The sequence below is a fragment of the Amphiura filiformis genome, chromosome 13 (genome assembly GCF_039555335.1).
Source record: "Amphiura filiformis chromosome 13, Afil_fr2py, whole genome shotgun sequence".
Lineage (NCBI taxonomy): Eukaryota > Metazoa > Echinodermata > Ophiuroidea > Amphilepidida > Amphiuridae > Amphiura > Amphiura filiformis.
The window spans coordinates 15,403,319-15,431,316 of NC_092640.1; the positions used below are offsets into that span (position 1 = coordinate 15,403,319).

Consider the following 27,998-nt stretch of genomic DNA (forward strand, 5'->3'; position numbering starts at 1 on the left):
TATCAGTAAAATCACCTGGGGACATCCTGGATCCAGTATCTGATACAGTCTAGTATTTATAGCAAGGAAGAACAGGTCCAGGGGAACCACTTGACATTGACGGTGAGTATTATCCATGAACATGGACTCTCAAAAAGCATCCTAAACATGTAAATCTGACAAAAATATGGCAAGTGTCATTTCTATACCTTAAACAAGTATTGGCATTATCTTATTAAGCAAGCAATTATTAAATTTCTTGACTCTAAACTTACATCCTGATTATACAATTAGAAAACCCTGAAAAGGTCAGAAAATTTATCTGATTCCATACAACTTTTTTTCCCAAGGACCCTTAACATGTGTGTTTTATTGAGCAATATACCCTTTTTCTCAGCTGTTCGAACCTGGCGACATCGCTCATCTTTGATATGGGATGGCGTACAACATACTCTCTTTTGTGTACGCTTGTGCTATTTGCGCTATATGGAGTTCGCTAATGCACTCCTCACTTATTGTCAACCCCATATTCATGTTAGTATGTAGTACTTTGACCTTAAAAATTACCCTTTTTACATTAATCTGTGTTCAGGGATGACACCCACGGGTCAATGCCCAGTGACCCCCTGGGAGAACGGGTTCATAGACCTCAATAATCAATGACAAGTTACATATCAGGTTGACACTCACATACGAAAATAAGCACAGCAACTTATTCCGAGACGTCTCTCCTGTAACTGATATGGACTGGTGGTGATATCTATGAATAAGTGGATCACAAGCTATACTACTTGTCACTTTGAGATTGGTAGTGACGTCAAATATATCTCTGTATTGTACCATTTTCACACATGAGCATATTATGCTGTGATTCCGAGAACAGCATGCCTGTTTCAAGGCTGTGACGTTTCAACCAATCACAAGGTGACATGTACATATAGTATAGTCCTTGATGACCACGCCAAATGACCTATGACCTTGATGAAGCCAAATGACCTATGAACTCTTTTGGGGCTGATGTAAATTTGCCACCTAAAATTTGCCGCCTAACTTTTTGGTTGTGTCCCAAGATGTACTTACCAGATCAGTTTTTTGGTACAAGATTAAATGAATTGGCCTAACAAAACACACAACTCAATCGTGGATCACCTTGCCGTTTTCTCTGCATATCTGTCATGACTTTTGATGCTGCTGAAGACCGTATTCCATGCCCGGGATTCCATGCTGCAAAATTGGTTTGTTTCGTGCGATTTCTATATGGTGCGCAATACTGCACAATGTGGATCACCCATGATTTGGCCAAACTGTTTTGTCTTGTACTATACATGTATGTCTCCTTTTAACCCTCAAGTATGAAGCAATTATCGCTGACGATATCATCGTGTCACCATGGAATTCACAAGCCATGGTGGCCCTTTTGCAGAAGCCAAATGACCTCTGACCTCTGACATAAGGTCACATCCTATATTACTTACCAAGCCAGTGGCAGTTTGAGATTTGGTCTCATCTCACTCCTATAATTCTCCTCAAACATTAATCTTCTTGATAATCCAAAGTCACTTATCTTCACTAACTTGCTGCCCTGTTAGATATAATAAAATAAAAATATATCAGAAAAGTTTATATACATAATTTTGTATTGAACTTTTAAATGTGTACAAACCATACTTCATCAAAATACACTAACTGGTCTGTTTCACCAAGACTTATAATCGATCTTACTTCATGAAACTGGCACTAGATTTCAACTATTGCCATCAGCACATCCAACTAAATTCAGACCTTTGTTATTTTATTAGTGAAAGATATTACTTTGCTTCTTAAATGTTTTCTCTGTAAAGATCGCAGTTTAACAAAATATACAGTAAATGTGCATAGTGAATGTGAAGTACTTGTTTGTATGTATGTAAAACACTCACTGACCACAGAATTTCATGTACATGTATCTGTCTGGCACACTTGAAATACTGCATTTTTAAGTTCAACAGTGTTTTACTTCTGTAAACGCCGAGAATAATAATACAAAATATCGAAACCCCCAGCCAGGTTAGGCTGCACAGGGGAAAACATGCAGGAAATGGTATTTTACAACATTTCTTTTATATATTCAGTTTTTCAGACAAAAGTTCATGACATTTTTGGGAAAATTGTAAAAAAAAAAACTTTTTTCAAAAAAAAAGTTCTACGGTCGGGACTGCCGAGACTGTCGGTCGGACAAGCAAACAACTTTTTTTTCTTGCCTTATCACGTACAGTCTGGCAATTATGAAATATTTCAATTACTAAATGCCCTTGAGTAAATCAAACAGTAGAACAGATCAAAGGATTTCCATTGAAATAGTTACCTTGGCATATTATAACAAATAAGTCACATGGAAGTTTTTAATAAGCCATGAGCATTATTACATAATGAAACACTTGAGTGATCTAAATCAAGGTATAATTGCCTAGGCTTGATTAATTAAAGGCACCAGATGGCTTTACCTTGTTTTGTGTGTGATTGACTAAGGATTACATGTCAAGGGACAATCACAGATATGATGTCAAAATCTTTTGCCTGTACTCATCTCAAGTTGGATTTCACAGTGGCAGATTCAAATTGTGTATGATAACCTAATCCTGCAGGGTCACTGATTCGATTCTACCACGACAAATTCCAACTGGCGTTACTTGAGATGACACACTATAACTACACCACCAAATTATCAAATATATAAACCGTCTTAAAAGTTAGAGGTCTTTATAGTAGGAAACTTTCTTTCCTGAAGGCACCATGTCAACAATGCCTAGCAAAGTTGCTTTTAGCCTTGTAAAAATACGTAATTTAACACCATTTTCTGCAGTTCCTTTTCTCTGATCAGCACAGGATGGAGCGACCATCCTTTTATGCAGGCTTTTAAATGCTATCAAGGGTAGTCTAGGGAGTTCTATTGGCAGTGACGTGAGATGCAATCTAGTCTTTTTAATTCTGTCTTTAATTATAGGTATTTTTATTCTACCTTAATTTTCATTGTCAGATTTCATCTTTATTAGTTTGCTGTCACATTTTATACAGACATTTATGGCTGTTCCAAAAATGCCCAAATCTTAATTTCTTTGAATTTCAGGATCTTCTGGTTTAGCAAATCTCTGATCGTCCCTACAATCAAGCATATTCATCATCACAGGTAAACTGTTTAATTAATTAATCAGTGACCAATTGCATTTAATTACGCAGAATAAGGCCGAGTAAAATAAATAACATGTATATCATCCCTGATCTCACAGATTTTTTAAGATTTTCAAATATTTTTATAATTTTTCTTAAATACTCCCTTGTTTCTAAAACTGAAAAAGACATGTTAAGAAGTTCTTGATTATCATTTATTAACACATCGCATACAATGATACGCTTTCTTCAAACTAGGGGTAGGCTTTGGGGAAATAACAAAAATATTAGGGGCTTCCACGTTTTTATGATGGGTTGACAAAGCCGTTGCAATTTACAGAGAAATGAATAGCAAATTTGTAAGAAATGAACGAATAGTAAGGGCTTCCTTCACCAAAATTTGAAAGAGTCTGGATGATATACAAGTTATTTATTTTACTTGGCCTAATCAATTAGGTACAAGGAGAAAAAGTACTTTTAACTCTTGAGTAATCAATTAAATGTTGTGTTAATAAGGTTTAATTGTGACATGTTTGCATTGTATCGTATGACTATGATGAATAGTTAACCCCCTGAGCACTACCTGCCGATCTAACATTGCCACTGATTGGTCAATTACTTGATATCTTCATTTTAATCACCAATCAGAATGGAGCTTTGCAAATAATTCACCCCAATTTCTTTGTGTGAATTGATAATAAAAACTTCTTTTTGGCCAATCGGCAGGTAGTTCTCATGGGGTTAAACACCACCAGTCCTTAACCAGTCATCAAGTGTTCCATCATTAGCCAATATTCTCACTTTTCCCTGACATAACACATAAACAGAAACAACCATCTGTAAAGATTCCTGATCCGACCAAAACCAATTTCACAAATTTTTTTTTTAAAAAGATGTCACAAACCAAAAGCCTCAAATCCACACTGCAATTTTGTGTTATACCATTCAGCAAATTACTTCAGCGATGTCTGTCTGCCTTGTCTAATTATCACGTTAAAAGAACAAGGTCATGCATTGCTACACAGTTTGACTAACGAATGAGGTACCAATGTGTTGATGATGCGATTCAATTAGCCAATCAGAATCCCACTTCCGTATACTTCTCTGCTGAAAACTATAGATTGATATAGTTATGATATGTTGAGCATCTATAGACTTCCTATCCTATTGTCGTAGCACAGATATGGAACTGCAATACAATGAAGTATGTCAAAATACTGGAAACAAATTGCACGTCAGGAAGGGGTCCCAACTTAGCACCTGAAATATTTAGTGCCAAATGAGACCATTGTTTTTCATAAATTTTTAATCTCAATAAATGGCAAGAAAAAACTTGCAGCAGCATGCATGCGCGTATTTTTGGGGGGCTTTTAGCGCCAGCCCCTGGGGTCAAAGTAGAGGCGGCAAAAGCGAAGGGCGGCAAAAACAGGGCGGCAAAAACGAAGGGCGGCAAAACTAATTAGCAAATAAAAAGGGCGTAAAAATTGTAAATGCATAAAAAATTTGAAAAAGGTTGCTTTTGAGACGCTAGCGCCTAAAATTTTTTTTTTTTTTTTTTTTTTTGCTCTTCACTTTTTCAAACGACCGTGAAAAAATTGGGTCAACCTTTTCGGGCTGTTAAGGAAGGGGCGGCAAAATTGTTTCTTCTTCAGCCCCCCGGGGTTGGGGCGGCCACGGTACGCCACTGAGCAGTATTAAAAAAATATTGTGTTTCTTTCATTAGCAGGTGATAGTAGTATAGCCTATCTATCAGGCTATTGTCTTGTTATTTTGAATGAAAACACCTGGTTCTGTTTTTAATACTAAACGCTAGTAATACCTCTGAATACTAAGAACCAAATCATCATTGTGAATTTCAGAAGTCAAAAAAAGATTCTTAGTAATAACTATATTTTACTATTTCTACTATGAAGATGTACTGATCATACTAAGGATCTTTTATTAAACAGATGAATTTCTTATCGCTTTCAAACTAAAACATTGATCACCTGTGTGACTTGATGTATAATTTGTAAGCAACAATTGCATTTCATATTTTGTAATACAGTGAAGAAAGTGTACTGTTTTTATACCGTAACATGCTATTGGCTTTACAATTGACCAGATTTATGTGTATAGTGTAGGTAACCAAGACATTGGAGTAATATTAATGGACTTACGCGTATGTTACTCATGAAAAGCAAAAGAGTTTCTTGCCAGGCAAACTTAAATTCAAAATGTGTGATTGACAATGTTTGCAGTATGCAGAAACCTTTGTAATGCTCAGGGGGCACTATCATTCACTTAGGAGTTCACCCTATCAAAAAAAATGTAACCAGGAAATGTTTTCCTGGTCACCTAAACAATAGATTCCTACTGGGAGCCTACCAGGTACCTGCCGGGAGCCTGCCAAAATATCCAGGAAAGGTGAAACAAATTTCACCCAAAAGTAAGAAAAATACAGGAAAGAGGGGAAAAGGCAGGGCAAACCAGGAAGCCCAATTACAGCCCAGTCAGAGCACTTTTCAAGTTCCTGCTTTCTCACTCTACAGTTATATTCAGGTATTAATAGTTATGTTCTATTCAACACAAAATGTACACAACCAGACAATGGAGTTGTGGTCTAGTGCTTTTATGGGCCAATGTAATCAATATTGATTTAGTGCAAAAGTTTATTGGAGATAGAATGGTGTGGAAAATAATATTGTCCATGCTTGTTTACAAAGGCATAGCACCCAATGAGTCAAACAATCCATTTTTATAGCAGGCCTGTAAACAGTATAAATTCAAGCAAGTTGTTTACAACTTAGGTCAAAATCGATGCATGCATGTAAATGCTAGAGCAAATGTAATGGTCGGCAGAAGAAGAAAGAAGATCCTGTAAGAAAAAAGACACACGTCAACGGCTGTGTAAAAAAATCGGGCAAAACCAATTGCCCTATTTCTTAAAGTTTGCTCTGAAGTGCCTGTTTGGGTGCGCCAATGTGGATCATGCGCTAATGAATTTTTATTTATTCTGGATAAATAATGGAGTATTAATTACATTCAAGCATGGGAGTTTAGGCAATAAGTATAAGAAGCTGTGTAATTAATATTATGACAAACATGCCACTATTTAAGCCTAATTCTCTAACAACTAATTGAAATCATGCAATTACCGACTGAGGACGTTACAGCTTTGCATAAAAAATGTAGGCCTATGATCTTTTTAAATTTTAAGATTTTTCTTTTTTTCTTCCAAAATGATATACGCAATCATTTTGAAAGTTCCCAATACATTTGGACGCGAAAAACATTGGGAATTTGCAAAGAAACAACATCATAAACTTGCACCTCTATCACTCGAAACATCTCGCACTATTTGGATTAGGACAGCGAGTGCGGCCCCAGAGTTAAGTCTCCTACACGGCCAGTTTGGTTACGCTCCCTCCACATGTGGAGGGAGCGTAACCAAACTAGTTTTGTAGGAGACTACGGTTTGCGATCGTGGCCGACATAAAATCACAATCTAAAAAATTATGATTTGATGTCGGACCAACAGAAAATCATCCCGTTTTACTACAAATAGGGCGAATTTGACAGTTTGCTCACAGATTTAAGTTAGAACAAGTGTAAGTATTTACAAATATGCCAAAAAATCGGGTTTGAAAAAAATAAAGGTAAATTCTGAAAAAAGATCGTACATAAGGCTTTAAGCCTACACATGTATCTATCTAGCCTATCGGGAAATTGTAAGTCGGCCCCATAAAACCACCAGTATTACTTAAATAATGTAGCCCTACAGGGAGTGTGCAGGGAATGTAGAAAACAACAGAGATAAAAACGGGAAGCTACGGAGCTCTACGGGAGATGCGGGAAATAAGCGAGAAGAAAACGAGGAAATAGCAAGAGAAAATGCCGAAACCGGGAAAAAACCGGGAAACTCGTTGTGCATGAGTGATTCCCGGAAGTGACTGAACAGCATCTGTGCTGACTCGACTGTGCTGTAGCCCTATACAGTAAACAGTAGTAGTGTGTGTGTAAGGTTACGTCCCTGCCGAATCCACATCACGCACCATTGTATTATAACTTCGAAATGTTGTGACTCCTGGTCATGATCATATCTTGTGATTCCATCTTCCTCTTTTTATGAAATTTTTCTAGCAGATATAGGCCTATCTACGAAAAAAGTGAAGTCCCAAAATTTCTGTTGATTCCGATTTTGCGTGTGCGAGTTTATAATTATATGCATCATGATTATGCATCGAGTCCCGTATCCCTGGTATTTATGTAAATCGAATTTGCCAACGAATATATCTGGAAGAATTTTATTGTGCATAAATCTGCGGCAAAAATCAAAAGCCCGGGAGGAAAAGAATGAGGCTGTGAATCATGTATAACAAAGTCTACTGGGCAAATCCCCGAATTTTTGGAAGTTCCTGATTGCTCCGTCCCCCACGGTTTTCACACTATAGATTGGTAAATGTGCATCGTCTCTCGAAGTAGGACATGCATATAATCCGAGCATAGTACATACATAGAATTTTTTCACAATTTGAATTTTACCCTTTCTAGACACCCCCCCGCCAAAAAATCTTAGTCATATAGATCCCTGTAACTATTAAAAAATCCGGGCACAAAATAAATAATCCAACGTGACACAGTCTTCACACAGAAACAAATTAAGTTTAACTCACTATAATTTATAAGATGGAGTAATCCGACCAGCATTTCGTTAAGTTCCTGCAAAACATGTTTACCTACAACAGTTGTGGCATGAAGATTTCTCCTCAAAATAAGTAGTATATAAAACGTATTTCTTATAATCATACTGGGGCCTGATTTCCTTCCATGATCAATTTATGATTTCAATTGTTGGCACATTTTATTTCCAATTCCAGCAAACAAGTTAGCATCGCTATCCGGGATCGCCATCAACTCGATCAATCCTCTTAGACCTCTCCCCGGGACCTCTCAATCGAATCGTGCATGATGATATATCATTAATTAACCATGATCATATGATCATCGCATCGTGCCTGGATGTTATGTATGGTTATTGTTACCATAGTTACATGCATGGTATGGGTGCGGTCGTGCGGAAGAGATCCTGTCATCCTTATACGTGTTGTCCACCAAGTTCCAACCATAGACCCAGCAAGCGCAAACATCTTCCAAGTTCCCGGAAAAAATAAATATTCTTGAATCTGATGGTCCGATGAATAGTATTTATTGTAAAAACTTTCAACGAAGCTTCAACATGTTCAACTCCTTTGACTCTCCTCTCTCCACCTGGAGTAGAAAACGTAAACATAGTGAAGCTCTGTCCATGTTCAATAACAATTAAGGAGCAATCGACCGACCGACGGTGAGAAAGTAGTCTCAACACCCACTTGACCCCGACTTGACCGGATGATGCCAAGATGTATCGATCCGTGCTGCTTTGTGTACAATCAGGAAAGTTGAATTGGTATGGTACAATGCATGCATCATTGCATGTAGAAAAGAAAATTAAAGTGAAACTCATTACAGACAGATGGAGGGAGGAAGGATCATGACGACGGTGATGATATTAAATGATATTAACATCATAACGATTACTTCAATCGGAGAAGATGAGAACGTTAATAAATTATTTTATTTACATAGTATTAGGCCAAAAAAAAAGGTTCGTCTCAAAGCTTGCGCGCGCGTTTGTAAAATCCCACGATTTTTGACAAAAAACAAATGCGGAAATTTTTTTTATTTCAGAAAAAATCGGCGAAAATCAGACTTTTTCTCAAAATACCATGACAAAAGTCGGGAATAATAAAAAAAAAATCGCATTTCGCATTTGTTTTTAAATTTCTCGTGAGCTTTGAGACAAACTTTTTTTTTTTGCCTTACATCGTTTAAAATGACGTTCACATTGATCCAAAATTGGGTATTTTCTAAGTATGTCGCTATTTTTCTTTAAATTATCTATTTCTTCTTTCTTTTTATTCTCGGTGCGAATATAATAACATGTCTTCCAACTTAAAAGTAGGTCACCATGATGGTCGTGCGGCTATGGCTACCAGCTGATCGACCCAGGGCCGCACCGGTCGCAATTTGGGGCAGGGGTGTGTTCGGGGTGTGTATCACGATCATCCAATCACAGGTCCAGTTTCTCAAGAGATCGTAAACAAACTAAAAATAGATTGTTGGCAATAAGCCAAACACCTGTGCATTTGCTGATGTTTGGAAAGGGTTGTACAGATGAAAAGTAATAATTAAGTGTCAATTCTAACTTTGAACCATTATGTTACTTATTTAGACCTATATATCTGCTGGATTTTTCAAATAAAATAATTAATTTTTGTCTCGCCTAAACTTTGTTCAGGATGGGACTTAGTAATCACTTTTTGTGTCTGTGGGCGGGGTGTTGGTGGGTGGGTGGGTGGGGGGGGGGTGGATATGTGTGTATCTGGGGAACCGTAAGACCCAAGGAGACGCTACTTGGTGGGAGAAATTATATCCAAGTTTGCTCCGTAACCGTATATTTTCTGTAAAAAATATGCAAATTAACATAGCTAATTTGCATAATTTATGCGAAAATCAGTGTAAATTGATACTGGTAGCGGAGTTTGTGGACAGACTATCTCAAGATCCGTTGGGCGCATAGTAACGAATTCTGGTGGCAGGTATGATACACACCTGCTGATCACCTGATTAATTTTTCGGCGAAAATTGTGCAAATTTAGTTGTTAATTTGCATAATTTATGCGGAATGCTTTTACAAATATGGTAGGAAATCTGAAGAAATCCGCCTTGTGGAGCTGTATCTGGGGATATGATGATGCTATGATGATGAAACTTGGTAGAGGGTAGCATGACCAGAGGATCTGATTTGATTTTCTGTGCAAAATATGGCAATTAAATACCTAATTTGCATAATATTTGCATAACATGCAAAAACCCATTTTCTCAGAGACTAGGGTCGCACATTCTTCAAACTTGGTGGGTGGGTGGGTGCATCTTGACCCTAGACAGAACAAGTTCGCATTGGTTAGTGGGTCAACATCACCCAATGTTTTTAGGGGTCATCTGAGGTCAAATTACTAAAAACTGTCGTATGGGCACGAAACTTAGTGGACACAGTTAACATTTAGAGTCAAATTTTCGGAAGGTCATTTCGGGGTCATCCGAGGTCACCGAGGGGTCATCTGAGGTCAAAATACTAAAACTGTCGTATGGGCACGAAATTTGGTGGGTACAGTCAACATTTAGAGTCAAATTGTCGGAAGGTAAATTCAGGGTCATCCGAGGTCATTTTGGGGGCCAAATATGAGGTTAATTCGGTCAGAAACCATATACAGGCATCAACATGGGGGGGGTAATTGTATTGTAGTTCTGAGAAAATCAACATTTTTAAAAATTAAGGATGTTGCACTTTAATGTCTGCCCAATGATGAAAAAATAGGGTTTTTTATGTCTTTGTAGGCAAAATATATTAGGAAAAAGTCACTTTTATACAAGTCCCACTTTCAAAAACCGCCCAGTCCACTTTTTTTCCAAATCACCCCCCCCGTTTCATTTGATTAAGAACATTTCTTATCACTGTTTTACCAAGAAAAAAAGAACCACATTTCCACAGTCATACTCAAATTTACGGAAATACCAATTAAGGGGCCACAAATTAGGACCCGAACATGCTACAGATGTCAAATTTCCTGGTAGAACAAAGGTTAAAATGTGTATTTTGATCTCTTCCGTGATCTGCAAATAACTCAATTTCAACAAAATCTAAATAATAGCCGCCCCTTCCTTACCCAATGCATGATCTGTCGTGTTTCATTTATAATTCTAAATAAACAAGTATACTGTAATAAAACTTCCGAGTCCATAGCTCGAACTATCATCCCATGCAGGGATTTCCCGTGTTTTGAAAGGAGCACCGGTATGCGATGGACTCCGTGGTGCTTTTACCCGGTTTTTTTTTAACCTGGTAGTGGGTGTGTTGGTGTGTGTGTGTGTTGGGGGGGTAGTCTTCGTCATGTAATTAAAAGTGTATAATTCCTTTTGAATTGTTTTTATTAATGAAAGGAATATGAGTGCAAACTCGAAATATTTTACTTTTGGTGCCCGGGTTTGGTGCTCAAACGTATCATCAGGTTAATAGCATGTGTGTGATAATCTTATAACGATCAGCTTTTTAAGTGTTGTTTTTTAAAAGTTATTTGGGGGGGTGCAATTTTCTGTCATGAGGTGGCCGCATATAGGCCCATTAGAATCACAGGTGCCTACAGAACCCCCGACTACCATGCAAGCACTAAGTTGAGATTTCCACATTTGGTGCTTTCACCAAACATCCTATCCATTTTTTTTGGATATAAAATTACAGTTCCAAGTGAATAGGCCTACTGACCATTTCGATGAAGATTATATCTAGTACATCATCGTACGTGCATCCAAAAGAAAAAACACAACTTTTTTCGTTCTTCCTTTTACTACTAGTCAGAATATTTCAAATATAGCACCATTGACCACCAAGGTCTGCCCACCCCTGCCCTGGTATTTCAGTTCGCAAGCTGATGCATGGGTTTCTGCAACATTTTAGGGATGGTAGGCTAATACCAAAAAGAATTAAGTGTGTGTAGGCCCATGTGATATTTCCAATTCCAGTCAAGGTCGAGCCACGTATAGGCCTCTGCAGAAGTAAATTTGAGCGCAAAATCTAAATTTTTGCCTTTAGCGCTCATGCACGTGAAACCGAGTCGATATGTGCAAGACGTTTGGTGTGTGCGTTGGGGTGTGTGCATGATCAGTGGTGGCCCTATAATCTTTTTGGGGATGGGGGTGCCTAAAATTTACATTATTTTTTTACTTAAAAAGTTAAAATTTTCAAATTAGCTTCTTCATTCCATTTGTTTGTAAATAAAATCTCAATTCCATCACCCCTGTTCTTTCAATTCGCAATCTGGTGCATAGGTTTCTGTCCCATTTTAGGCTAATACCGAAAAGAATTAAACATTCCGAGCTAGAGGGTGTGTATAGGCCTATGTGATATCTCTAATTCTATTTTCAAGATCGAGCCACGTTATCGTTATCGTTATAGGCCCAGGGTTCGGTTTTTGCCGGCAAAGTGGCAAAAACCTGGTTTAAATCGACAAAAAACTCACAGATAGTCACTCAAATATTAAAAAGTGACACAGAAAGCTCATAAACAGTAACACACAACTTTTAATGAATCATTCAACATATTTTTTGTCTCATGAAGTCCTTAAAATGAAAAAGTTTTGAATTTGGTACATGCCACATTTCGATTAAATGCACATGAGCAATGAAAACGTATGCCTTTAATATCTTAATATATTGCTTATAATTACAAAATCTGGCCTTTTTACACTTGGGAACTTATTTTTGTAACTTAATGAGATGAAAAAACTGAACTATAAATCACTTTTTTAGTTTTTGCCATTTTTGCCGGCAAAAACTGTTTTTGCCACGTGGTTAAAACCGCGGTTTTTTCCACCTGCGGCAAAAACCTGCGAACCCTGTGTAGGCCCCTGCAGAAGTAAACATGAGCGCAAAATCAAGATTTTAAACTTTAGCGCCCATATCATGCACGTGAAACCGAGTCGATGTGCAAGACGTTTGGGGTTTTGTAGAAGGTGGGTGTGGGAGGTAATCTTCGTCATATAATTGAAATTGTAGAAATCACATACTTATTTCCTTTTGAGTTGTTTCAGTGGCGTACCGTGGCCGCTCCTATCAATTTTACTGCCCCTTCCTCAACAGCACGAAAAGGTTGACACATTTCTTTTTGGTGGTTTGAAAAAGTGAAGAGCAAATAAAAAAATTATTATTGCCGCTCCTTTTTCCGCCACCCCTTCATTTGCCGCTCCTTCTTTTTGGCCGCCCACTGCTTTTACCCCGGGGGCTGGCGCTCCCAAAGCCCCCCTCCTCCAAAAAAAATATGCGCACATATGTTAATATAATGAAAAATAATGCTTTGTAATTGATTACGAGAAGTGAAAACATACACTGTACCATGAGATGTTCATCGCCATTTTCATCATCATGTTCAATATCCCGTTTCCCCAGGCCCAAATTTTGAAACCTAGGAGTCTGCTATGATAGTTTTGTTTTAATTTCATCTCGTCAAATGAAAATCCCTGCAATAAAATGATGACAAAGTATACTTTAAGCTTATAATATTTCTTGATTTTCCGAGCGCTGTTTTTTAATAAACAAAATTAAAAATCGTCCATGATTTTGTATTAGTTACCGTGACAATCCATTGCTGTTAATTTTTGCCGATTTTAATTCCTTTCTGATTTATTCCACGTGCGTATCTTTTGTTTCCCAATCATGCTCAAGATTACGCATGCATGGATCAAGAAATACCACCAAGTTTCATTCACAAATTATAATTTAAACACGGTCCTCTGGCGAGTTTCAAACAATCATGCAATATTGGTGGAAAGTTCCCTATGAATCTGACCCCAAACTAATCGAACCAATTAGATCACAGTATTAACATGTTGACGACAGCTCCATTCATAAAATGATAATTAGGTGAACGTCTTTCCTACATTGTGATTGGTTGCATTACTTGCAAGTACGGCAGCAGACATCTGCACAAAGGTGCACCGCCACATGTTTCAACCACATTGTTTGCAAACTCGATCCCTCGATGAATTCAATGTTGGCACCGTTCCATCAACTGTTGCCATGGTAATTGGTTTTAGGGATGCACCATTAAGATCGGGGAAGGGGGTAGTGCCTGGCTAATTTTTTTCTTCTTCAATATTCGCGTTTTATTGTATTTTTTTATTGTAATTGCAGTGGGGGGATATAATTACTTTCCCAGTATGTTATAAATAAACAATCACAAATCACTAAAACGATAAATGATAATAAAAGTAATAAAAAAACCTGGGCGATTTACCGTGGCGAAAAACCAAACAAAAAGATAAAACAAAACAAAACACTTCGCAGACTTTTTTCAAGGGGGAGCAAGGCAACTTTAAAGGGGGGGGGGGCGCTAAAAATCTAATAATTAGTTCACCAGCATCCCACGTGCACGGGAGAGGGCAATACTTCTCATGGGGGCAGCTTCAATCTTGGCTACACCAAAGGATTTTCTTTAGCTGTTGTTACTCATTTTTAGTGGGCGAAATACTGATCCGCTTTTTGGTCAATCGCAATCTCAAATAATTATTGTATTTGAGAAATCTTGGGAGATCAAAAAGTCATCAATACGACCCTTTCTCAACATCAGCAAATAATTAGGGACGCACCATTAGATTCTCAGGATGGGGTAGGAAGTTTTCAACAAAAAAATTTCTTCCCCGACCCCAACTTCCTACCCCCCTCCCCTCCTGAGTATCAAATGGTGCGTCCCTTACACAGGTGTTTTGGCTGATTGCCAACGATCTATTTTTAGTTTGTTTACGATCTCTCTTGAGTGACTTGTGATTGGATGTTCGTGATACACGCCCCGAACACACCCATCCAAATCGCGCCCGGTCCTGGGTCGACACTATCAAATTGCCATAGCCGCATGGTGACCTAGTTTTAACAAAGTATTCTAGCCAGGGGAGAAAATGCAGATTTGCATCTTGAAAAAGGGTATTTTAAAAGAAAAACAGCGATGAATTTTCACAAAATTATGGATGATTGTTATCGTAAATTTAATATATTGTAATAAATATTATAGCATAAAAAAATAAGTATTTCATCTTCATATCATTGTTATCATTGATAATCATCACCATCGTCATCATGATCATCATACCAATGTAGGTATTTTCGTCTCACCTCCATATTCAAATGAGCGAGTTATTGACATTGTTAACCACATCGTCACACTGTACAGGAGCACGGATCGATAGTAATCTAGGCCTCATGCAGGTCAAGTCGGGGGTCAAGTGGGTATACACTTTCTCAGTTTTATTGTTACTACTACTACTACTTTGTACAAGCAGTACATGGACATTGATCTCGAAAGATGTGTTTACGGTGTTTTTTTCCTAACCATATCGGCCCCGGGATCGGACCATCAGAGCAGATTGAAGAATATTTATATTCCTGGAACTGGAACTAGGAAGCTTAACGGAAGATGTTTGCTTTTAGAACTTGGTAGGACAACTCGCAAGAATTCGACCACGCGCGGTGAAGACGAGATCTTTCCTCCGGGCTTTCCTCCATCCATCCAGACACGATTGAAAGATGCTAGATGGTCATCGTGTGCACGATGGAGGTCTTGATTGGATTTGTTCGAGTTGATGACGTTGTCAAATTGTTCGCTGCTGCTGGAATCTGTAAAATTGGAAATAAAATGTGTCAACATGAACATGCAGTCCTTTGATCATGGAGGGGAATAAAATCCCGATCATCAATATTCTTATGCATGCATTTAGTGGAATTATACAGAATCTCCAGAGAAATACGTTATACTTTTATAATAATATTTTGAGGAGAAATGTGGATCTTCTAGGCCACAGAAGGCCTAACTTTTAAAAAAATCTTAAAATGAAAACTCAAAAATATCACGAAAGACAAACGAACCCAGGATTAATACGATGATGATGCTGCTCAACAAGATCGAGCATGGTAAGTTCTATATCAAGATTGCAAGATACAATCTAGTAATATTTGGCTAGGCCCTATGTAATTTAATATTCATCATATCATCCCGGCATATCATCATTGTGATTTCGAATTTGACTAATTTTAAACGCATATAGGCCTACATCTTTATACTCTGTAATTATATAGACATAGTTTACTTAAAATATTTTCTCATGCTTCATTTTTGTTATCTTCGTTCGGTCGTTTTTAAAAAGAACGATATACTTTTTCCAAAAAATAATCAAAGCATCCAAAAAATAATCAAAGCATCATAGTTAAATCATGTAGGTTATATTCGCCGGCCATGTGAATGTTTAGATTTTCCTAAATTTTTAGTTCAATGGCTCGACAAGAAAACAATATTATTTCTGATCTTCCAGGATCCGTTCATGAACCTGTTTGTGACTATCATTATTTAAAATTAAATCCCGTTCCCCGTGCCCCCCCCCGCCCCGCCTAAAAACAAAACAAAAAACAACAACAAACAAACATTGACAACACAAACTTTCACTGCCCTTGGAAGTCAAATGATGTATCCGAATCGTGATGTGCATCGAAATTCAACAGTCAGGTGATGCGGTATACAACCATCCCCGTTTCGTCCGTGTCGTGCTGACCAATCGAATCCCGCTGCAATGCCGAATTGATTTGACAACAGCGAGAGTTTCCCGGTTTTTCCCCGGTTTCGAGCTGTTCTGTCGCTGTTTCTCGTTTTCCTCCCGCTTATTTCCTGCATTGGTACGGGAATCTCTCACATTCCCCGTTTATATCTCTGTTGTTTCCTTCATTACCTGGTTTTATCATCATTTTACTCGTAGGGCGGTGATAATTTCCGGAACTTCAGCAAACTCTGACACCGCAGAGGAATATATGGTTTTCCGGGATGGTTTTACAGTTAGGTATTACCATCTGCAGTAATGTCGGTTTACATTTTGTTTCATACGCATAGGCCAAAACATATTTTATTATCATGCTTGCAGCTCCATCGAAAATAAAACATCTCGCTAATTTAATACGGTAACTTCACATCTCATTGAAAAATTATCCGTTCAGTCAGTCTTCAAAAACAGATTCGTATTATAAACTATTGCATACATAATTGCATAGCCACCATTCCGAGTTTTAGTATTCCGAATGTCCGACGATCATCATTCACGATCATGTAGGTCTACAAAATTCACATCATAGGCTAACAAGCATAGGCCCTATTATTTATTTGAAATATTATTTACATATCTACGAGAATGTTCATTTCCGATAAGCCTTGTTTAAAAGTTTAAAAATTAAAAAATTAAAATAAACATCGCAAATAATTTTACATCCGATTCTTACACTCAAGGCGTGGTGGCATAACTTTTAACCAGTGAGGCTGCGAAGAAAGAAATCTATTGCGCATGTGTGTTGAATGCACTCTATTTACTTCAGTTTGATTGGTTTAGCCACGCCGGCTCATCAAAGCATGACCCTTTCCCGCCCTGCGCCAAACATTGGAGACAGAGTACCGAGTATAAAATCTAGAAGTTTTTATTTGAGCGACGCTTGATTAAAATGTGTAGGCCTACTCGTCTACCCGAAGGTGCGTTCTTATACTACTTAATAATATTTGAAATAAAATAAAATAGATGTAGGAATTAGCAATAAGCCGATACGATTTAGTAATTGGTTAAGATGCGCCAAAAAAAATCTGCACCCGATTGTGACTCAGGGGAAATCTCAGAGCCTTCAACATGTTCAACAAAGGGTTTTGGCCGGCTTTTGCGATCTGTTTTGTTATGATTCTCTGTGATTATATTAGTTTATTATTTGCTTTTTATAGTAATAACACAACGAAAATAACATAAATAAAAAATCTAGAAGCCTCAGTTGAGACTTTAGATACGGAGTTAAACAAATTAACTTGTCCAAAAGCCGGGTCCAAAATAGGATAAAAAAAAAACATTCGGCGCGAGTTTATAGACCTTTACGCCTAACGATTTTAATTGGACATGGATTTTCTCGCCTTGCCAATATGTTATTAATTCAACCATTATAAAATGGTGAAAATAAAGAACGGGTATGAATCTGAGACAAATACCCTAGTTTTTCTCAAGTATGAATAAAATACGCACATGAAATTGTAACTTTATTAAATATAGGCCTACTATAAAAAGTTTTTACAGTGATACCATCATGACCATACTGTAAGGCTGGCTACACGTATGTTACGTAACATGACGGGATCGAGAGCAGCAATGTACACATGTTTTTCTAACGGTCCACCGTTAGATAAATGCACTTGAGTGCATTGTTGTATATTTAAGATAATGAGCTGTGGACTGTAGCTGACTTTCCCGGTTTCCCGCACAGTAAATTCTTTTGTTGTCCACACTTTTTAGATCCTGGTTAAGAACTTGCAGGATACCGGCGGGCACCCGCTAGGAGCCCACCGGGATTCTCGGTAAAATAGTGAAACAGGCATTAATTTTTTTTGATAGGGCAGGACCCCAAATTTTCACCAGTTTACAGATGCCACGTAAATGGGCATGCAAAACACCTTCCTGCACGCAGTGACATCACCAACTCACCGAGGAAAAATTGTAGTTTTATTGGATGCACAAATGCACCAAGAGGACACTTACCATCATCTGTGACTGATATAAGATGAAGCATTAGAGTACTATCTACTGAAAGACAAGGGTTTAGAGTACTATCTACTGAAGATAATTAAGGGTTTATGATGAGTTCAGATGCAAATTGTGATATATATCGCATGTTACCTTGTGTTATTTTTGTCAGTATTATTGTTCGCCGCACAAGTGAAGTCTGGGGTTCAAGTCCTTGCACAGGCAAGTATGTCCGGAATTTTTTCCTGTGGTTCATCTGCCTATGCATGTTATGTTTCCATTGTGATGTTATGTTAAATTGTGCTATGCATGTTTCTTCTTCCTCCTGTATGTTATTATTGATTATTTCATTTTTTATTTAGTATGCATATATTATTTTTGTCAATGAAAAACAGCTGTTATTATCATATTCACATATTTCCTACAAATGTTCCTCTTTCCCCAAAGCCACAAAAATATTAATCCTTTGTCTCAAAGCTCTTCCGATGTTGAAAATCTGATGTGGACCAGACACTTGAAGAAGCTGTAAGACAACAGATATTTGGGGACCTAAAATAATAATTTTAAGGAAAAATATGTAAGAGACAGCCCTCAGATATATCACCTTTTTACACCTGAACTCTTCATATTCTTTAAAACTCTTTATATTTGGAGAGAAATAAAGACAAGATCTTTTCTTATCTACTTTTCCCAACCCAAAACCAATGTAATTACCTCATCATCTACAAATAATAATATATTCCTAGTAGCCAGATCCCTGTGTATGATATTAGAGAAGTGTAAATACTTCATAGCTTCAGCAATCTGCTGTGTGAAGTCCAGTAATAGGTTCACTGGGAACGATATCCGCAATGCTGTCTGCTTCAGATTCTCACATAGAGATCTAAGTGGTGCAAATTCTGTCACCTGTATATGGGAAAGATGTTCAAATAAAAAATAATGAAGTATTGTGAAATATTTAAGATAAAATTAAAAGGGTGGTCACACATGTACCTAAAAACCTGTTGCATCGAGTGGCCACCTATCATGATAGCAATGGAGCCTGGCGTTGATTTGCGAAACTTGGTCGTAAACTTACCAGTCGTATGTCCTATGTAATGGTATGGACACATTATACGTGGTATACATATTAAAATATGATTCGTGCATGACCTAGGACTATCTGAAGTCTACGACCTGGTTTCACAAACCGACCTCCAGACCTTTTATGTAATAGTTATTATATCCAGTAGTTAACCATGCTCCAACATTGTTTTTTCCATTTATGTTGGGGCCAGGTTATATAGTAAACTGCCTAAAACATTGTTCTTTAGCTGTATGTCAAGACCCTCTCTTCATTAGCCATACTAAATCTTACCAGTATAATGTAATGATGAGTCCATATCAAACAAGTCAATAGAATTTGACTAGATGCTGATGGTTGCCTAAGTGCATTAGACCTCATTTGTGACAAAGTCGTTCTAGTTCCAGTTAATTAACCCTTATTTCCATCAACGAAGTATCCCAATTATCTTGAACTGAAGAGTCTATCTAGCACAAGTTCAAAGAGTTTTACTAGATGCTGATGATTGGGTAAGTGCTTTACACTTCATTTGTATATTAAAGTCCTTCCAATAAATCTTGAGGTTAATTACCCCTTTTCCCATCAACCCAGTATCTCAATTATCTTACCAATACAAGTGATGAGTCCATATCTAGCACAAGTCCAAATAGTTTGACTAGATGCTGATGGTTAAGTGAATGCATAATTGCTGCTTCTTTAATGAAGTCCTGTGCCCCTTTCTCATCAAACCTCTCTGGGCTCAAACACTTGACTGCAACTTGTACCTATAGAAGAAGAGGAAAGAATAAAGACAATAATTGATTAAGTAACTTTATCAAATTTGATTTGTAAAACAAACACCTTTGGCTTAAGCCCTCCTGGTACCTACACTAAAACTTTTCTATCATCTTGCCCAGTGGGCCAATTCCTATGTTTTACAACTGACCCACCAGCCTTTTTCAACTAAGCAAGCAAGCAAGCAAGCAAGCAAGCAAGCAAGCAAGCAAGCAAGCAAGAATATTGTCATTTTATGCTTGTATGTTCTGCTCTACATATAGGTCAAAGTGAGAGAGAAAATTAGACATTTGTGCCTACAGAAAAGTATATAGATCAATGACATTATGCAAACACAGATGCAAAAGTCTCACTAAATAGTACATTTTAATAACAAAATTAAAATCTTTGATCCATTAACAAAGACTTTGGCAAGTCGAAAGGGGGGGGGCAAGCAATTTCAGCAAGTTGAGGGAGGGCAAACAAATTTTGGCAGGTCGAGTGGGGGAGGGGACCAAGCAATTTCTGTCATGCCATTTGGAAATTTTACCCTCCCCCTTCCACACTCATAATTACTGCACAGCCCTTAAGGAGCCTATAGCCATGGTGGAGATGACATTTTTGAGGAGAGAAGCAGCATCATTACAATTACACTGTACTGGTACCATTCCTTTCACAACCATCATTACTCTCATTCTTTTCCCTCACTAATGCAATTCATATACTCAATAAATTCTGAACCAACACAGTCAGCTCTACTATATTACATTCAATTATACGCTGCACTGGCTAGAAATAACTTTGCTATTTATAAGTTGTTATCAAATATTGATGCAGCATATCTTCCTTGGTTCATATTGATGAGAGCTAAGAGCAAAGTGATTTTACTATTGTATGGAAAATTGTGTATTGATTGTATTTGATATCAGAACTGGTAATCCTATTGCTCATACATGGTTACATTGATTTTAAATAGAAAGCTTTAATAGTATGTTGGCTATAACTGTAGTTGTAGCACTTATATACAATGCATCCACTAATAAATGGACAAATGAAATGTTAGAAAATGTGTCAAACTTCATGTGATGTAATGTGTAGGAGTAGGAAAGTGTGACACAGCAGACTCAATCTTTGGTGCATGAGGTCCTAGGTTCAAGCCCTGGTGTCAGTGACTTGCTGAAGTTGCTGGGGTAATAGCTTGGGGGTAAATCTGAATTTAATTGGTAGAATCTATATGGGTTTACTTCCAATCTCCCCTTGGTGCATGTATACATGGATAAAAAGATCATACTGCTTTCCTGACAATTCTGAATCTAGAAGCATTTGTGACAATTCATATTGGCCTACACATGTAAGTTCATTGTAATATGTAATATTTTTAAGTTTGTTTGTTTAAAATGGTTGCTCCCATGCGGAGAAACACTTGGGTCCTGATGGGACCAGGCTCAAGCAAAATTTCCAAGCAAACTATAGTCTATATACAATGTATCTACCTCGAGTCACCTGCACTAGCTTTGAAGTTCAGCGTGTTCTGCATTAGCTTAGCGTTACTTGGTGCATATACATACTTTTACGTGTGCGATTAACGTGCTGCATATGTACACACAAGAAACCATGCTAAGCAATGCAACACACGCTGAACTTCGAAGCTAGTGCCGGTGACTCGAGGTAGATATAGACTATACATGTAGCTTCCTGCAAATCACAAGATGAAGTGTGGGGAAATTAAAACTTGGATTATATGTGTACCGTGCCTATTTAGAATGCCAGCCATGATAGGTATGAGACAATGATCCACACCAAAGTATTGCATTCTCACATTCCAAGTTCTAGTGTAGCTTTAAACACGAGTTGCAGCGATTGAATTCCCCATTCAAAGTCTGTCAACATTTGCAGCGTGTAGATATAATCCAAGTTACCATCATGCTTAGAGATTGCTACTGACAATCTAATGATGTCTGCTAAGTTGTTGCATGCTTCACTATGGACCACAATAGCCTCATCCCAATCGCATAGTCCAATAACCTCAATTAAACAATCATAGTGCAAAATTTGACCTCAAGTTGCAGAGTTGGAGTTTTTGTACCAAAGTTTTCAAAGGTCATTCAGTGAATGTACAAATGTATTGGGGTTAAAGAACTGTGCACTAACAGATGAGAATGTTATGGATCCTACTGCTTGAGCCAGTTTGTCTGGCAGGGTAAATAATGTAGTAGTCTATGCAGAAATCACAATGACAGGTTCCATTTTGCCAGTCTAGAAACGTTACATGACAAGAGTTTTATTTCTGAAAAATGAAATAAAACTCTTGTCATGAAACGTTTCCAGAAGAATGTAGGGAATTAATAGTTCAACAGATCAGATGAAAATCTAATGGACCACCTCAGAAAAAGTCCACAATTTACCTTGATAAAAAAACCCTTTTTATTTGAAGCCATTAAAATTATATAAATTATTAATATAAGTTCTACTAGTTTACTACGTTCCACAGATACCTTGATATATCACATCATATTCATAAAGCTGAAACAGTAGAGCACTAGAAAGACTAGTTTTCGACCGTGCGGCTCCAAAAGAACCCTGAATTTCACCAAAACAGAGCGCTGAAAGATCCCCCGATTTTGATAATTCCAGCTCTTTATGACTCTAAATTGCACATTCCTCACATTTCTGTTTCTTGCCAGCAATTTTCAACCAAAATTGATTTTGACAGTTTGCAGCTCCAAAAGAACCCCTTTTACCGATATGTTGTCAGTTCCCAAAGACCCACCATCTCTGAATTCCGGTAGAACATGCCCACCAAACAAAATTCATGATCTGCCCCCCCCCCCCCCTCCACTCCGGAATAGAGTATACTCATTTGACAAGGACAAGCAAAGGCACAAAGGTTCCCAATTGAACAAATCAAAAGTTTGATGATGCCCTATAAACGAATGTGCTTTTGTTAGGAGGCTAACCCTGTCCCTCCCTCCCTCTCTGTAACGTTAAGTGTGAAATCATAAAATTTCAACCTCAAAAGATTAACTTTGACCAATATTTTAACATTTTTTTTACAAATGTAAAGACTTTTTGACCCCCTCCCCCCCCCCTCAAGAAAAGACATAAAATTGTTTATTGACATCATCTAACTTTTGGTTTGTTCCCCAAGCGTTCAACTTCATCAATGCTTTGCAAAATGGGAAAAGTTCTGGGAGGACAAAGCTAAAATTTGCAAGGGCATGGCCATACAGTACAGTCTATTTATAATAGTTGCCACTCTTAGTTTTCATCAAGGCACAGACTGACAACTTTATCTGACGTACATTTCCAAATGCATAGGAAATGGTCACTTTGACAAGAGGAAACATAATTTCTTGCTAACTTCTGATGTGACGTACACACATGGGTTTGTACATGGTGGCACTTGCCTGGTCTATTAAAGTTAACCCTAACTGAACCAGATCTCACTAAATCTCACTATTAAAACCACTGCTCGTGCATGCATTGCATGTGATGTGCAGACGCAATCAGCCTAAGTCATATATACCCAGGGAATCATTGGCCGGGCCAACGTCACCTGTGTGGCTACATGCCGGGATCTTCTGCGTGGCATGCGAGGGCTCGAGGTTGAATCCCGGGTACCAAGTGACTTCTTTGTTCATCTTCTCTCCTTTTTCGTTTCTTCTTTCCCTTCCGATAGCAAAAAAAACACCTTGTGTTCAGTTAGGGTTAATACCAAAGCATTCCTATACATCTTGTCAACTTGGTGTATCTGCCATATTTGCCCATCTGCACAGGATAATGGTCATTTTCCAAAAGGAAAATACAAACTAGATCAGAACATAAAGTGCTTGAAAATTAAGTACTTATATCAACCTATTTAGGGCAGCCGGACTGTTTCAATAATCAGGATATAGACATGGAAACTGTATAATGTCATAGCCAATGCAGGTCAATGTCCAGATCACTTTTCTGCAAATTTATTTAGATTCTTGACCTGATTTACTGCACCGAAAACAATTAAAAGAGGCACTATGCCTAAACTACCTTGGTGAACGCATTCTTCAACATGTGATTAAAGTGTTATTCAGATTTCCTTTTTCAAATTAAGTGTACTGCTAGCCGTCCAGCGCATATTATTTTGCACATGGTCCAATATGCACACGCTTGACGCCGCGCACGTATATGCGATTGTTAATTTGTAAAAGGAAATCTGAATAATACTTTACCTGGGTGTCCTCAGCATGCTATAGCCAAATAGCCTAAAAAAACTTTTTTGAATGACTCTAAATAGAGTTTTTACCAGTTTTTGCCAGTTTAAACCAGGTAAAAACTGGCAAAACAGAGGTTTTTTTGCCACTTTGTTGGCATAAACCTGTTTTTGCCGGCAAAAAAACAAACCCTGCACCCGGTCAATTGTTTAGCAAGTTCTCATATAAATGGGATCATCAACCCCTTCCCCATGGAGAGTGCAGGGGAGGGGAGCATGGGATGAATTCTACGCACTACATCACTAAGCCACTCTATAAGTGACAGACAATATTTCCAGTGCAGACACACTTCACTGTCAACTGGTTGATTATATTTCCTTCCTACATGTGTGAGGTGTCACAAAAAGATACTATTACATAACTGAAGGAGAATGATGCTTCCGCACAATGAAGAAGATATTGCTGTGTGTTTATAAAACCTCGTCTGACCTATACCTATCAAATTTTGTTATTTGGATCCAGCAACCCCCTTCCACATTTGCAGCACCAGGAGAGGGGGGCATGGAGAAATACTGCCCCCCCCCCCTTTTAAAATAAGAAATCTATGAAATTATAACTTTTAGGGCAAAACATGCCCAATATGAGGCAAAGTTATGGAGTTTCCCCTGGAATATATGTTCCTGTTGCTCTGCAGTGCTGATGTACGGAGTGCTCCAATAGTTCAGTACTTTTTGTGAAAACATTCTCATTTCAATTTGCATATATATCAATTTGCATATTTCATATTGTATTCTATTACTTTCTTTAAATACAAGAAAGCCAACTTGTGATTTTTCTTCTTAATTCTAAGATCTCATATATAAGTCCAAGTACTAAAAGTTGACTTTTTGTGGTCAGGGCAGGTAGCGTGGTTGTTGTGGGGCCTTTGTGAGCCCCGTCCCCAGTTAGTTTTGGATTCATGGTTTTTGTTAGTTCAGTAATATTTCAGTTGCAAGGTCTGTCACAAAAAGTAGAAAATTAGTCAAATTAATGTAAATATATCAGTGGCATTGCACCACACATAACCCCACTGAATTGATACATGGACATCCATATTCATCTTGTCTCCAAGCTGGAATTCCAATCAGCTCTCCTCTGAAGCATATCCCCCATAATTCAAATCTTTATAAGCTCATTAAGCCCCATTTAGAATGCAACAGAAAGAATGGCATAATATCAAAAGATCAAAAGATTATTAAATATATTTACTTTATTATATTATTACACTTTTTTTCTGGCATATTTGCACTACTAAATATTTTCTTCATCACACAATGCATTGATTATCCATCTTTTGTGATTGGTATATGCATTTTGGTGGTCTCAATTCAATTATCAAAATAAAATAATTGTTTTCTTCCAGTGAAATGAAAGGGTTAAGCTATTCACTGAATTATGATCCAGAGTTTTTTCGGAACTAGAGATAGATGCCGTTGGTGGCGTCTGGCCTGATGAAGGTGGCTATACCCAGCTACCTGTTACATGTATCGACCCGTGATGTCATGCAGACGTCACAGGTCTATTAGATCTGTCGATTAAATGCACTTTTTTGGCCCAGATCTATGCTGTTTCGTATATTTATCAGCATTTCCAACCCTTTTGAAACCATTCTAAGGCATTCCATGCGCTACAATGTCAAAATTGTGGCTACATCATAGATATCTCGGGCATCTCTGAGCATTACCTAGTTTTTCCATGTATATGAAAGTAATTAAGGTGTTCCATCAAAGCTTTCGTCGTGTGCTGCCACCTAGCAGTGGTTCCGGGAACGTTGTGTCCAGTTTATATTTTATTTCTTGATTTCAATGATTTTCAGGTGATTTATACAGGTGACAAAAGCCAAAAATCCATTTGCATTTCCCTCACTACTAAGAACCTTTGTAAATGAAATAACATTTAGGCTCTCCCTTTACTTAATTTTTATTATTTAATTAATTATTTACTTAATTTATTTATTTATTTTTTTGCATGAAATTGGGTCAAAACTAATAATTAGGACTAAATCATAGAAAAATAATCTGGGCATAGGAGTAGGGAATATTTTTGTGGAATTTTTATCGCTATTGGTGCTACCTTCATGGTTAGTGTAAGTTTATGCCAGGTGTAACTCAAAATGCAAACACAAATATAAAGACACAAATAAACTGTGTAGGCCTATTTGGTAGTCAGGTTACAAATTCAAAGAAAAGCAGATGTTTTTAACAATACTGTTAGTAACAGCATTTCTCCTTGAACATAAACTAAACATTTGGTAACGGGTAAGTTGTGTACATCTTAATGCACTAATTAACAATCACCTATGCGACCACTGAATATAAACCAGGTGTTTTGTGACTTCATTGCAGTATTACACATCAGACACCCACATCCAAAAGCTGTTGTCATTATGCAATGTGTTGTGATGCTGCTATTACTACACATTGATGATACAAACATTTTTACATGGAAAGTAAAGCAAACAAAAAACAGGAAAGTGTTTCCAATGTGGGGGCAACAGACAACAAAACAGTGTTTAGATAAACAAATCCAGTATAACAATGACTCTACAAATATATTTACAAACTACTTTACAGCCTACTCAATAAACCAAACTTATAACTGACAACATCAATTGCTATAAAAACATTTGGGTATTTATTGTCACAAACAGAGTTATGTTCATTATTAAATTTCAGTCTATCCATCATTCATTTCTGTCTAAATCACAAGATATTTCAGTTTTGTCACATGTGTGTGGCAAAATTTAAAGAAAACATGCATTTTTCTTAGCATCATACATAGAATGCCTTTGCCCTCTACCACCACCCGCTCAACTAACCTTATATGACCACACCCATCATACCCGGTATAAATAAATGTCAAAAAGCGGGTGTTTCCATAACCTGACCACCTTTTCTGACTACCTTTTCTGACTACCTTTTCTGACCACCTTTTTTGACAATCTTATTTGACATTATTTTGATGTTTGCTATATTGTTATTATCTTTACACTTTGCACAATAATGTTGTACCATTCTGGATGTTAAGTGACATAAAATTGAAATTATTAAGTGTAATTTGTTTTGTTTTTCCATACTTCCATGGTTTTTCACAGGGCAGTTAACTTCTCAGTTTAGAGAGGAGACAGCTATCATTTCAGGTGCTGGGTCAATAATCAATAGAGTAAACACTATTACCACTTCACAAGGTCACATTCAGGCCTATGGTCAAACATGCCCTGATAATATTAAGGGTGCAGCATGAATGTGAATATGGGTTTAAGGGTATACGAGGTATTGTTGGTCGAAGCAGATTTTCATTTATCTGAATCAATATATTATTGAAAAATAACACATTGGTGTTTTGCAGAAGTTCATTATACAAATCATATACTTTGGAAAACTTGCTTAATTTATTGTTAATGAGTTATGTACGTTTTACAAAAGTGTTGTTGTTTCAGCCCTCTCTACAACATAACTCAAGAACCACAGGACCTACAAAAGTATATCTGTGATATTTGAATTATTCTACACGCTTGCTATGAATAAGCCCAATCGCCATAACTTTCAGGTTTTTGGGACACTTTGACCTCTGACATATCTGGAAAATTGCTGTAATCATTAATTTATTATTGTAATATGTTATCATTATAAATAATAAAATAATTAATTTATACAATAATCAAATTTT

At 37.3% G+C, this 27,998-nt stretch overlaps 1 protein-coding gene across 1 annotated transcript in view; it reads right to left on the bottom strand.

Moving 5' to 3' along the window:
* Positions 1 to 27,998, bottom strand: part of LOC140167440 (uncharacterized) — a 163,215-nt gene that overhangs the window by 92,824 nt on the left and 42,393 nt on the right. Inside the window, 3 exon segments of the mRNA XM_072190746.1 lie at positions 1,455 to 1,561; positions 18,999 to 19,190; positions 19,956 to 20,111. Coding sequence (XP_072046847.1) covers positions 1,455 to 1,561; positions 18,999 to 19,190; positions 19,956 to 20,111 — 455 coding nt within the window.